General features: G+C 40.0%; 1 protein-coding gene across 1 annotated transcript; it reads left to right on the top strand.

Annotated features, from left to right (window-relative positions):
• Window positions 1-7,432: 7,432 nt before the first annotated feature.
• LOC144218871 (uncharacterized) lies at window positions 7,433-14,245 on the top strand. The gene is made up of 7 exons (XM_077748849.1): window positions 7,433-7,617; window positions 9,575-9,742; window positions 10,349-10,483; window positions 10,660-10,716; window positions 11,269-11,400; window positions 12,456-12,557; window positions 13,003-14,245. The coding sequence occupies exons 1-7, from the start codon at window positions 7,599-7,601 to the stop codon at window positions 13,059-13,061; spliced, it is 672 nt and encodes a 223-aa protein (XP_077604975.1). The 5' UTR covers window positions 7,433-7,598; the 3' UTR covers window positions 13,062-14,245.
• Window positions 14,246-14,637: the final 392 nt, after the last annotated feature.

Here is a 14,637-nt window from a genome sequence, read left to right as displayed (position 1 = left end):
GGTGCCCATTATTCTATTGAGAAGGAAAATATTGCATGAAATGGCTCTTACTTCCAAAGAGGGTGTTTTGTCAGTGAGGAGTCAACAAAAGAAAATCTGCAAAATATGCATTTTGTCATCATGAAGAATGAGTCACAATTTGTTCAGAGAGAGGAGTGACAAAAGTTTTGAGCTAATTATAGTGTTATGAAGATACAAGAAAAATGCACTTTTTCCTAACAAAACACAGAAAAAACAATGCATTTTTTGCCTTTTTTCATTTTTTAAAATTTTAGCAAGGGAAGGTAGGAGAAGGTCAGAAAAAAGAGAGAGAGAGAGAGTCTCAGGCAGGCTCCACACTCAGCCCAACGTGGGACTTGATCCTGTGACCCTGGGATCATGATCTGAGCTGAAATCAAGAGTCAGATGCTCATCTGACTGAGCCCCCCAGGCACCCCACAAAATGCATTTTGAGTATGGGAAGACAGAGTGTAAGAAATGTCATTGCTCAGAATTGGAATAAAGCCAGAATATCATGGGATAATTCTGTATAAAAGATGATTAGCCTGCATTAAAAACAATGCCACCTGGTCCTTTTACAAATTCAGCAGCATCTAGAGGCACCTGGGGGACTCGGTTGGTGACCGTTCAGGTCCTGATCTCCCAGTCTGTGGGTTTGAGTCTGTGCTGACAGCTCAGAGCCTGGAGCCTGCTTCGAATTCTGTGTCTCCCTCTCTGCCCCTCCTCTGCTCACACTCTGTCTCTCCCTCTCAAAAATAAACAAACAAACAAAAAAATACAACATCTAAATACTAGCGTTGTTTATGCCTTGTCTTCCCTACTTATTCTTCTCATTGAAAATGACAACAGTGATTTTTATCCTGAGATATTCTTCTGGGGGGGGGCGGGGGAGGCATTAATTTCTATAAAAGGATGAATAGGTTTTACAGTGTGTAATTGAGAAGAAAAAAATAGTTCTGTTTTCCTTTATTGTTTCTAGGTATTTTCTTCATTCTTCTCAAAATTTTTATAGTGTACTCTAGGACTAAAGTTGAAGCTTCAGTAAAAACATCAAGTACCCTGTGATTTCATTTCAAAAAAGATATGTGTGTGGGACAGAATATTTTATTGCCATCATGATGAAGATGTAAAAATCATTCTCTGTTTTTACTCAGGAAGCTCTATGTGCTCAAATAAATAAAGATTTCTTGTCAACAAAAGAGAGTTTCCTAATGTGTAAGCATTTCATTTGAAATTCCTGTAAGCAGACAATGAGAGGAATTGCCAGGGTTTGGGCTCAAGCCGTCCACACAGTCAGGCCAATCTGAGGCTATACGGTCCCTTTTGGGTTTCCTGTGAGCTGTGAATTTTGTGCAGCTGGTTAGTCAGAGGAATGAAGAGGAAAATATAACCAAGTCTAAGAGCATGAGTGTTATAATGTGGCTGTTTTGTTTGTAAATTTCAGGAACAGCCTGAACCCAGGAACAAAACAAAAATAAGTGTCGGGTATGTCTTAGATATTTGAATGTACTGAAACAGTTCTAATGTAGCCAAACAAACTAACTAAACTAAACCCTGTCTCTTTGCTCGGCAGGGACCCCCAACACTAATGGTTAAGGTTTCATTTCAGCCTCATTAATGGGATGTTCAGCATATTTTAAGACAAAGTATCCAAATGGAGCAAGCTCTCAGGCTAGGACCTTCTGTTTCCTATCAGAGTAACTTTACATTACTTATTACATTACTTACTAGCCTTTCTAGCTCTGCGTAATAAGATAGAGGTTACAACATTCTTAAGTAGCCAAGACACAATGTTAAATGCTTACGAATATCATGCCTTTCCTGCTCAGGCGTTAAAACAGTTACATTGTCTGATGTCTTTCATTTGGCATAGTGCCTGTATTTTACTTGGAAACTTTATGGATGGGAATTTTGTATGGAATCGAAGATTCATCCTTCTATCTCATCTTTCTGGCCAGCACATCCTGTGTCCGCAAGGTCAGTGCCAGGTTGTAAAGAGCAGCAGCATCTAAAGACACAACTATGAACCCTCAACGAAGACATCCAGCCACCCATCAGGGCCAGTCTGGGCCAATGCCTTTCCCTCAGGAGGAGCAATCTGCAGAATTTCCTAAACGGGGAGCCAGTTATTCTTGGGGTGGCTCATGTTCCCCTAAATTTGCTTTAGGTCAAAGCTACAAGATGACCTAAGAGAAGAGTGTGGAGTGATGACAGTCATTCCCATGTCAAGAGGACAATGTGGGCTTGTCTCAGTAAAATACTACATCTACCATTTAGCCCAATCTCCAAAATGTCCTGGATTTGAGAACCCTGAATTTAAAATTTAGACATTTAGGGGCGCCTGGGTGGCTCAGTTGGTTGAGCGCTGATTTCAGCTCAGGTCATGATCTCGCGGTTCGTGGGTTTGAGCTCCGCATCCAGCTCTATGCTGACAGCTCAGAGGCTGGAGCCTGCTTTGGATTCTGCGTCTTCCTCTCTGCCCCTCCCCTGCTTGTGCTCTGCCTCTGTCTCTCAAAAATAAATGACTGTTAAAGAAAAAAATTAGAAATAAATAGATAAAATAAAATTTAGACATTTAGAAAAAAATTTCTCCAAATTATAGGAGCTCTGCATTATCTGCCTCCTTCAAACATGAGGCAATCAATTTGCAAATAATAAAACTTCTTCCTCCTAAGAGGAAGGCACTTTCTCATTTTCTGGGTGAGCAAATCATGATTGGCTTCATCGTTTGCCTGTGGATTACGGCAAAAGCCTTCTTTTCTGTATTCCGCCTCTATGCCTGCAATTGAAAATTCCTCCATTTTCCTTGGGGAACCAATCTTTGTAAGTAAATTGGAATCATTCTGATTTTTCTAGACAATGTACACATTCTTAATATTTGTTTCATATGCTGTTTTTGAGCACAGAATTTGGGGGAAACCTATTGAGAATTGAGAACCATTCAATGCTAGGAGAAAAAATTACAGAAGATACATTCATAGATTGACTCACTTCACTCTATTCCTATATGCAGTTAAGTATATCTGGAACTCTATGTGTTGGGAAAGGAAATTACAAAAAAGATGGCTAGTCCTTCTATGGCTTCAGAAAATTAAGTCACAGAATAGATCAATCTCTGTTTCCAAAAAGGCCAAGCTGTCTCAGCTTCTTGGGTGTCTCTTTGCATTGAGTTGAGGTTCTGGGGTGATTGTTTCCCCAAGAACTCCCCAGAATTCTTTTCTGTCTTATAATACATGGAAAAAATCCATTGTAGAGGATAGCAAATTCTTCCATAACTTTTCATGAATTTCAATTCATGATGCTTCATTCTATTTTAAATGTAGTGCACACACGTGTGTAATCGTTAGTCAGTTTAAAGAATGTGAAATAAGAACACAGTTTTGGAATCTCTTTCGGATATATGCAGGCTTAGGATGAATACTGTGAGTGACATATTAGCAGGGGAATGGCTTGTAGCCTTTGCTGTCAGTTTGGGCAGATTCATTTATGACATACAAAACATATTAGGTGATTTGTTTCTTGTTGTGAGGACTTCCAGATCCAGGGAAATGATTTCTTGGTATTTTTCCACATACACAAAATGACTTCCAAAATTTATTGCAGGTGGTAGAAATGCACAGTTTACCACTGAAAGACAACTGGAAGCAAGAAAATCAGGGCCTTGACCCTGAATGAATAAATTTCCCTGTGCTGTAAGTTATGGTCACGTGGACATACGTACCAGGTAAAGCTAACTAAAACTTTAATTTAGGCGAAAGCAGAATGAACGCCAATGAATTCATTCAATGAATTTGATTCCTGTCCCCATAAGGTAAACAATGAAAAGTTTAGATGTTTTGTTCCTTTCAGAACAATGGTAGACAAAGCCCAAGATTCTCTCTACAGACGTCACATAGAGCCTATTCTGCACTGATACACTGAGGACACAGTCAGGGTTACTATGAACTGCAAAAAGGTTGTGAAGATACTCCAAAGTACATAAACCTCAATAAAGCAATGTTTGCTAATCAACAGGCTTTTCATGTTAGTTAGTAATATCAGGAAAAACACAGATAACAGGAGCTCATGTCATTTTGTGAGTGTAACTGCAAATCAGAGTGTCTGTGTGATATAGTGGTTAATTATGCTGCATAGTTACTTATGTTTTATCTGCAGAGGAAGCCAGGGTGGGACATTTTATCATGGATGAGAGTATGCCAATCATTTATGGATGAGAGCAAGCAGGGTCAATGGCAGAAACTCATTTTGCTCAATCCTGTAAACTTTTGCTTTTTTTAAAGGTTTTTTAAAAAAATTTATTTATCCTGAGAGAGAGAGACGAGCAGGGGAGGAGCAGGGAGAGAAGGAGAGAGAATCCCAAGCAGGCTCCATGCTGCCAGCTCAGAGCCTGATGAGGGGCTCAAACTCACAAACCGTGCGATCATGACCTGAGCTAAAATCAAGAGTCAGACACTCAACCACTGAGCCACCCAGGTGCCCCCCCACCCCAGAACCTTTTTCTATACATGATTTTAATTGGAAGCAGATTATGATTCTGAGGCTAATCTCTTTTGCCCTTGGACTGGCCATCTGGGTGACTCTACATTTCGTTGCAAGTGCTGCCTGCTATGATGTGATCTCAGTGAATGTCTGGGGTTCAGAGGACTTGGAATGTTTTCTGGGACATTCTCTGCCATTTTTATATTTACCGTTGTTAGGCATGTAAAGCATATAAAAGTCTTGGGCCCCTGTTTCACGTCATACATCTGGGTGAGAAGCCCCTCAGTTTTGCCTCTGGGATCCACACACGAAAGATTAGACCGGGCACACATTGAGGAGGTGCCTAGGTAGGTGTAGATGTTTCAATGAGAACAAGACAAAAGTAACCCCAAGAAGAATCCACAGGACACTGGGAGACCTAAGGTCATGGGCAAAAGACATACCATATGCTCATCTGCTGCATGTCCTGATTTCTCCACAGATGGTAGTTGACTTACTCTCCAATGAGCGTGGACCCTCTCTAACATCTCCATATCACGATTATGATGATGTGGCTTCCCAACCCACTTAAGTTGCTTGACATATCTCTTCCATGAGCAAGTCTCGGATTTATTCTAGTTTGTGTTCTTGAAAATATATTCATGTCTACACAGCAAAGAGGCCTGAAGTGTCCTCAGAACTATGAGGGTCATAGGTTTGTTAAAGCTGACTTTGCTAGTCACCTACTCTTTCCATCAACATATTACCTTTGAACAGAATGAATTACGTATATAGTGTTTACACCATCAGGACTGTCATTGTGTCAGAGCCTTCTTAACAAGGAAGAGACATACCAGGAAGTCTGGGAGAGTCAGGACACTGGTCTGTTCCCGCAGGGTATTGCCTCAGGACCACTGATCCGTACAATTTCTGGAAAGTCATTCACTTCACACCATACTGTGAATGCTGTTTGGAATTATGCAATAGGCCATCTGTGCCAGAGTGTGATTTTTCTGATGCCTTCTTCACAGAATATAAATAGCAGCAAAATATAATTAATTAAAAATAAACCCTGCCCTTAACATCATACCTTGTAGTAGGCTCCCTGGTTTTCCAGGTCTTTGGACTTGGACCCAAACTATACGTTGGCTCTCTGGGCTCCGATTTGCCACTTGGAACTTCTCACAGTCTCCATAATCACCCGTGCCAAGTCTTTATAATAAATGTCACTGGCCACATCAGTGCATCCCATTGCTTCTGCCTCTCTAGAGAACCCCAATTAATATAAACAGGCCTGTGTCATGAACAGAAATTGAATTTGTAACTGAAGGCTTGTCACGCAGAGAAGATTGTGTGGAGACAGCTTTGCTCGTGAATCCTATCAAACCCTCAATGAAGAAATAGTACCAGTATTCCATAAACCCTTTCTGAAAATAGAAGAGGAAGAAAAACTTTAGAGCTTTTTAAAGAATGTTTATTTTTGAGAGGGAGAGAGAGCGCACAAGTAGGGGAGTGGCAGAGAGAGAGTGGGGGACAAAATCCAAAGCAGGCTCCATGCTGACAGCAGACAGCCCGATGCAGGTCTTGAACCCACAGACCGTGAGATCATTACCTGAGCTGAAGGCAGACACTTTAGAGCTTATTGTTGAGGCAAGCAGTCACCAGCTCTCCTGCCCCAAAATATGGATGAAAAATATAGGAAAATAAAATATGGATATATTTACATGAGCTTAGACCCATGTATCCTTACCAATATTAATAAATTAAACCCAGAAATATATATTAAAAAAAGATACTTCATAACCAAACTGCTTTATGCACCAGGTTGTTTGACACCTCTGAATACAGCATAAAGGAAAGAAACCGTATGGTCATCACAGTAGGTGGGGAAAAAAGCTGTTGAAAGAGGTCAAACTCCTTTCATAATAGAGCTTTTCAGCAAATTAGGAATATACTGAAAAATCTTCAGGTTAAGAAAAGGCAGAGCAGGACTCACTTCAGCACAGGTACAAAAATTGAAGCCGTATACAGAAGATTAGCATGGCCAGTGCGCAAGAACGACGTGAAAATTCGCGAAGAAAAGGCAAAGCATTCCTTTTGATGGATTTGAAACAGAAGCTAACAAGAACAGAGACACTTAACCCTTCTTTTATACGGCTATTTCCAGACACAAGGATAGGAGGAGAACATCTTCTCTTCCCTTTAGAAGCTTTACCTTAAATGCTTATGCCTTGCAGGAAGGGGGTGGGGCTGTGGAACAGTGAGATTCTCCATCACTCATGACGGGAACCCATGGGCAAGTCCCACGCAAGAACCCAGGAAAACCGTAGACTCCAAAGGATGTTATATTTCTACTTTCTAAGTTAAAGGATAATTTAGCCAAGGCTACAGAATATACAAAGGCTCCTTTATAGTTTTGGAAAATATAATTGCAGAGATACGGGCAAATAGCACATTACTTCCATCTTTGGATTTCCTGGCATAGGCTGTATAAATACTGTGTGCTATTTTCCTATGATTATCTGTCAAGTAGTAGAAATGGGAGTAAGAAAACTAAAGTCACTGTAGAGGAACGAGCCTTGTTAATAAAACATACAAAGTATCATTTGGAAGCAAAGAGGGTAAAACTCTCATATTTATGGAAAAATCCCATATTTTCTATTAAAGGTGAGGACTTCTACGGACAAATTAAGATTGAATTGTAAATCAAAATATCTCCCCAACCACATCCTTCTTTAGAAAGGTCTTCGGGAGGAGACGGGTAAATACGGATTGAGATTTGGCCTCACAATGAGAGAAGAGTGTGCAAAGCTTTGGCACTCAAAACCATGGCTATCTGAACAGCAGAGATAAAGGATTATCTCTGTCAACATCATGCAATTTCACCATCAGAGAAACCCATCTGCAAGAAACACAGCACAGAAAGATGCCTTTTAGGGTGAGGCTTCATTATCTCTTCATACAACAGGGAGTTCTGTTTTGTTGAGGAAAATCTACGTATATCAAATTCCCACAGCCTGTAGTGCCTGATAACAGACACGGATCGTAGACTGCTTGCTACTCTGGGGAGCTTCCTTGGAAGTACTCTGAGACGGACTCTTTGGACTGATGTAACTTGACAGATATCTAGTTAAGACCCAATGTTGTTTGAGGACAGAGGTATGTATTTTTCTTTTACTCTTATTTAAGTGGCTATTCCATTGGCCTGTAAGGGGGCATGTTAATTCCGTGCCAGTCCCTAAGACTTACCCAAGTTTTCCTGGAATTGTTCCACAAGAGGAAGCCAGAGGAGGAGAAGAATATTATGAAAGCTCTTTTTGTAGAACTAGTTATTTGAGAAGACATAAATGTCTGAGGGCATTTTTTTTCCCATAAAAAAAATATGCTTGACTCTCTAGCAGCAAACTTAATGGTACAATTTTATTTTTAATTTTTTTAATGTTTAGTTTTGAGAGAGAGAGAGCACAAGTGCACATGATGGGGGAGGAGCAGAAGGAGAGAGAGGGACAGAAGATCCAAAGTGGGCTCTGTGCTGACAGTAGACAGCCCAATGTGGGACTTGAACTCACAAACTGTGAGATCATGACCTGAGCTGAAGCCGGACGCTTAACCAACTGAGCCACCCAGGCGCTCCTTAATGCAGTTTTAAAGACCCATAAAATTTTTTCAGATTGTGCTTTGAAGTTATCTCAGCCACGTAATCCTTTTCAAAAGACAGAGAACAAGTGGTCTAAAAATCATATTCTGTCTAGAATTTGCAACACAGAGTACTTTTCCAGTGTTCCCTAAGTCTGGCTAGCTAGTTCTTTTAATGCTGCCTTATCCAACTTTCTGTAACGAATGATTACTTTTGTTATTTTTGGTCAATAAAAGAACTTTGATCCAAAAAGAAGATATTCTTGATCTGTAATGATCTGTATAATCATTACTCTTGTTGAGAAAAAGTATACGGATTTGAGTGGACATTCAGTTCTAAAGGCTGCTTTGTAAATCAGGAATCGATGAAAAAGTATTTTTAAAAATGTTGGCTCTACCATCATGAACAGTGAGTCACAGTCTGTTCAGAAAAACAGGATATTTTTGCTTCAGATATGATTAATAATAAGGAACAAGATTAAAGGTTTTTTAAAAAGTAAATCAGATACCATACCTTTGCACGTATAGGAGGATTAGGAGGAACTTAACGGAGGACCATGGGGAAGAGGAAGGAGAAAAATAGTGGGGGAGAGGGAGGGAGACAAACCATGAGAGACTCTTGAATGCTGAGAACAACCTGAGGGCTGATGGGGGGGGGGAGAAGGGAAGGGGGGTGATGGGCATGGAGGAGGGCACTTGTGGGGATGAGCACTGGGTGTTGTATGGAAACCAACTTGACAATAAACTATTTTAAAAAAGTAAATTAGTATCATACTATTATAATGTTATCAAGATATAAGAAAAAAATACACATTTATTTCCATACCTAACACAGACATTCTGTTGGTAATAACAACAGAGATGTTCAATGTGAGAAGACAATGTTCAATAACTATCACTGAAACAAGGGTAAGAGTAAAGTGAGAATATCATAGAACAATTCTATATAAAAGATTAGTGGCTGCATCAAACACAAATGCTTCTATTTCCACTTGGATCCTTAGGCAAATGTAACATCTAAATACTAGTTTATTTTGTGTATGGCTTTTCCCTACCCATTTTCCATTTGAAAGTAATTGTTCAGGGTGCCCCCTCACAGTAGAAAATCTCCCCCAACCCAACTACTTCTAGCCTAGTGTTGAATAGAAGCCTTACCAATAACACAGTCAATTAACAAATATATTTTATGTTACATGTATTATATACTACATTCTTACAATAAAGTAAACAATAAAGTAAAACTGAAGGAAATGTTATAAGAAAATCATAAGGAATAGAAAATACACTTACAGTATTGTACTGTAAAAATCACTTTAAGTGGCTCTGTGTGGTCTCATTTCTTGCATTTAGCACAGTACCTATCTTTTACTTCAAGTATTTATGTGCATTAACTGTTGCATGGAATCAAAGAGACTAATCCTTTTACCTGACCTCTATGGCCAACACATGCTTCACTTGTATTGTGACTCAACACCCCCAGCAGGGTGCGCCACAGGTTGTGAGAGAAACATCATCAAAGGATACAATTATGGATTTTCAACAAAGACATCCAGCCATGTACCTGGGCCAGTCCAGGCCATTGCCTTTCCCTCAGGAGGCACCGAACAATCTGCAGAATTTCTTAAAGGGGGAGCCAGTTATTCTTGGGGTAAGTACAATGAAGGTCATCTAAGGATTTTGAGGTGGCTCACATTCTCCTAAATTTGCTCTAGGTCAAAGCCATGCAATTACCTAAAAAGTGTGGAGTGGTCACAGTAATTCCTATATCAAGAGGACTATGGGACTTTTTTTTTTTTTTAATGTATGTTTATTTTTGAGAGAGAGAGAGAGAGAGAGTGCACAAGAGTGACAGGGGCAGAGAAAGAAGGGGACAAAATTTCCAAAGCAGGCTCCACTTGATGACAACAGAGAGCCTGATGTGGGGCTCAAACTCACAAACTGCAAGATCATGACCTGAACTTAACTCAAGTCAGACGCTTGAAGGTTGAGCCACTGACTGACTGAGCCACTGACTGAGCCACTCAGGCACCCCAGGACTTTTAAAATAAGAGACCACATATACCATTTAGCCAAATCACCAAACTGTTTTTTTTATATGTACATTTGGGAACACTGAATGTAAATTTAGGTACTGATTGTGGAATTCCCCAAATTAAAGTAATCCTGAGACATTTACAACCTCCAAATGCGGGGCAAATAATTCTAAGAGTAAAGCTGATTCCTCCTAACTCAGAGACACTTTCTCATTTTCTAGGTGACGCAGATCATGACTGGCCTAATGAATATTTGTCTGTGGATTATGGTGAAGGTCTTTCTTTCATTCCACAAACAATATATATTCCTAGAGAGCACTGTATATACCTTCATTTTCCTTTTGGGACCAATTTTTGTAAGTAAATTGATTTCTGTATTATTTAGAACATACATAAAATCTTTAATAGTTATCATCTATAAATAGACACAAAATTTGGGGGAAATTATTGAGAAATATTTGGTGTTAGGGAGAAATATTGTAGAATGAGAATACATTCACAGACTAACTCATTGAACTTCATCTTTGTACAGTTAATCGTTTCTGGAACTATGTCTATTGCGTCGGGAAGGAAAACAACAAAAAAAATGGTGCGTTTACCTACAATTTCAGAAAATTAAAACCAACCTTCATTTCTGGGGGCACCTGGGTGGCTCAGTTGGTTAAGTGTCCAACTTTAGCTCAGGTCATGATCTCAGCTTTGTGAGTTTGAGCCCCACGTCGGGCTCTGTGCTGACAGCTAGCTCAAAGCCTGGAGCCTGCCTCAGATTCTGTATTTCCCTCTCTCTGTGTTCCTCCCCCACCCATGCTCCGTCTCTTTCTCTCTCTCTCTCATAAATAAATAAACATTAAAAGAATTTAAGTCAGCCTTTGTTTCCAGAATGATCAAGCTGTCTCAGACTCCCAGGTTCTTCTTTGCCTTGAGTTAAGATTCCAGAATGATTCTTTTCCTATTCACCATAGGCCATGTTGTCTCTGTCTGGCTCAGATGAGACATTATGCAGTAGTAGATAGTAACCTTGGGCATAATTTTGAAGAATTCCAATTTTACTTACCTTTTAAATATAATGCATGCATATGTACAATCATTTGCCAGAGTCGAGGAGGTAAGAACAGGGACTCCGTTTCTGATTCTGTTTCAGGTCTGTGGCAGCCTTGGAATGAACACTGTGGCTGCCATATTAGCTGGAGTGTCGCTAATAATCCTTGCAATCAGAATGGACAGCTCCAATTACTTCTTCTCAGGATCAGCTTTAGTTCGTTATTTCATAATTGTAAGTATTGAAAGATCCAGTGGAAAAAATATCTCCTGATATTTACCCACATATATAAAATTCCTTGCAGGTGTCCTTTTCATCTCAAGGGGGCAGTGGGAGAAGGGGGTGCCTGGATGGCTCAGTCTGTTAAGTGTCTGACTTTGGCTCAGGTCATGATCTCATGGTTCATGAGTTCGAACCCCGCATTGGGCTCCTCGCTGACAGTGTGTAGCCTGCTTGGAATTATCTCTCTCCCCTCTCTCTCTCTCTCTGGCCCTCCACAATTCACGTGTGCACTCTCTCTCTCTCTCTCTCAAAACAAATAATAAAATAAGTTTAACAAAATTTTGAAAAACAAAAAAGACAATTGGGCAATAGGACATAGCTTAAAACTGATAAATTATCTGAAGAAAGACAGTCAGGGCTTTGACCTTGAGTGAATAAATATCTCTGTACTACACATTATTGGTGATGTTAGGATTTAAGTACATCAGGTGAAGCTAAGTAAATCCCTTATTTTAGATAAAATCAGAATGGGTGTCAGCGAACTCAATCAATGATTGTCATTGCTGTCTTCATCAAGGTAAAGAAAAGTCTAGATGTTGAGTCTGTTCAGCACAATGACAGACAAAGTCCAGGATCCTTTCTAGAGAGTATGTTTAACAAAACCGACCCTGATCTACTGATCATATGGTGAAAATCACTATGAGATATAAAGGGATCTTAAAACACTCCAATTTTCCTCAATAAGGAATGGTTTGCAAATGAGCAGGCTTTTTATCAGTGGGTCATATCAAGGAAGAAAGTGAACCACAGGATCTCACTTCATTTGTGTGAAAATTACAGCTGAGTGAAATTGCACATTTGGGAGTCTGTAACTTAGAGTCATGTGTATCTCTGCCCAGATTGTATCTGTAACTTAGAGTCATGTGTATCTCTACCCAGATTGTGTCTGCCCAGACTCCCCTTGACAATATGTCCACTGTTTATGAAGGACAGCATGTAGGGTCCACGGCAGGGGCTCCCTTGCTCAGGCCTTTAATCATTTCTCTCCGCGTGATTTTAATTTGCAGGGGATTATGATTATGAAGCTGGTCCTCATAATCCTGGGACTCATCATCTCGGTGTTGCTGTCTGCATTTGGATGCAGCGCTGTCTGCTGCTATGTGACCTCAGTGAGTTTCTATGATCCAGGGGTCTCAGAATGCATTTTAGGGTACTCTCCGCCATTTGTACATTTACCTCTTTAAGTTTTACTGAACGGTTCAAAGCATAAAGAACACTTAAGCCCTTCTTTCATGTTTGGAGCCCTTTGCATTCTGTTTTGCCACTAACAGCCGCAGAGTTAAGATCAGACCCAGCACTTGCCCTGACGGTGCAGACACTGCCCGGGATTCTCATTCTCTCCCTCTCTCTCTCTCTCAAAATAAATAAATGAACTTTAAAAAGGTTGGACTGGGCACTAGCAGAAGGTTGCTTGGTTGGACGTAGTCGTTCGTGTCAGAAAGACTGGCCCCAAGGAAGGTCTGCAAGTTAGGAGAATGAGGGCCATGGGCAAGTGAAATGTCATATCGTATCATGAAATATCATCTACTGTGTTGTTGTTTTCTTCTTCCACAGGTGGTTGTCGACTTATCCTCCAACGATTGCAGACTTGCCGTAGCCTCTCTTCATCATGAGTATGACGAGGTGGCTTTCCAACCTGCTTAGTTGTCTGAGATATCAACTTTCGAACCATTCCTGGACTTCCTCTAATTGTATTATTCAGAGTAAATCAGTAATCAGATTAGTATAGTAGTCGTACTCTATCAGGTAGTATAGAGTCTTAAGTGTTTGTGGGGGGATCAAAGGTCATAGATTTGCTGATGTTGACTGTGCTGTGGTCCCCTCCTCTGTCCTCAACTGTGATTCCATTTGGACATGATCAATGAAGTGTATGCTCTATCTGCATCAGCATTAGCATCATCTCATATGCTTGGCAGTATGAAGAAAAGGAACATACCAGAAAGGTTGTAGATATCTGGGGATTCTGGTCTGGCCTTAGAAGATATGTGACAGAATGGCTGATCTCCACAATTTCTGAGAAGCCATCCACTTTAGACTATAATGTTAATGCTATAGTAGGCCAATACGTACAATATTGTACAATATGTACAATAGGCCAGCTATGTAGATCGTGGGGCCTCTGACACTTTCCCTCAAGAGTACAAATTTCCATGACATAAATAAATTAATGTAAACCCTGCTCTTATCCTCTAACCTTGAAGTAGTCATAATTTCCTTTGTTTTCCATTGTAGTCTTATCTGTCCCATCAATATTTGACATCATGAAGTTAGTTATGGTTTTTTCAGTTCGGGGTCCTGTAAAACCATTCCAATGAGTAGAGTCTGACTGATGTTTGAAAATAGGAAAATACACACAGTTTCTGCACACAAGTTCTGCTTTTTCAGATATTGATCCCCTGCTGGTCTTGATTCTCCTTTGCTTTGTGGATCCTGACTCAGCCTGAAGTATCCCACACACTGTGTGACAAGGGAATAGTGATCATCACATTTCAACTTGTTGGAAAGGCCTGGAACATATTCAGTTTGTAATCTACAGTCAAAAGACACATGTGACCTCTCTTGGTTTATGGCTAATCACAATTTAAGGAAGTACTAGCGGATGGCTTAATGCAATTCTGCCTGTACTGCCTACAATAATCTGAAACTGGCAACCCACTGTGTGCTTCTGACTTAGCTGTTGCCACAGTCTGATAGCATTTTGTCAACTACAATATATTAACTGGCATTTAACAGTGTCTTAAACACTAGACTAGGGTCTATGGAAACATGCCCAAAAAATTTAGAAGAAAACATTCAGTTGTGGCCTAACAAAGCAAACTTTATCTATTATTTTAATGCTTTTTTTTCCCTCAGGAAACAAAGTCACCTATAGTCATTTACTAGTTATAGATTTTTAAAAAGATTCTCTAGGATTTTCTACATGGACAATGATATCTTCAATAGGGACATTTGTATTTCTTACTTTCCACACTTTAGGACTTTATTTTCTTGCCATATTACACTGGCTATGACTTCTAGAAGATGTTGAACAGGAGTGGGGAAGGCAGATATGCTAGTATTGGGGGACAGGTATTCAGTATCTCACTGCTGGGTATGTTGTAACTGTAGGTTTTTGTATATGGCTTTTTCCAGATAATGGGAATTCACATCTTTTCTGAGTTTTCTGAGAGTTTTTTCTTTATCATGAAT

The sequence above is a fragment of the Crocuta crocuta genome, unplaced genomic scaffold, assembly GCF_008692635.1.
Source record: "Crocuta crocuta isolate KB4526 unplaced genomic scaffold, BGI_CrCroc_1.0 scaffold323, whole genome shotgun sequence".
Classification (NCBI taxonomy): Eukaryota; Metazoa; Chordata; class Mammalia; order Carnivora; family Hyaenidae; genus Crocuta; species Crocuta crocuta.
Note: the sequence above shows the minus strand (reverse complement) of the source record. Positions and strands in the feature narration are given on the sequence as shown.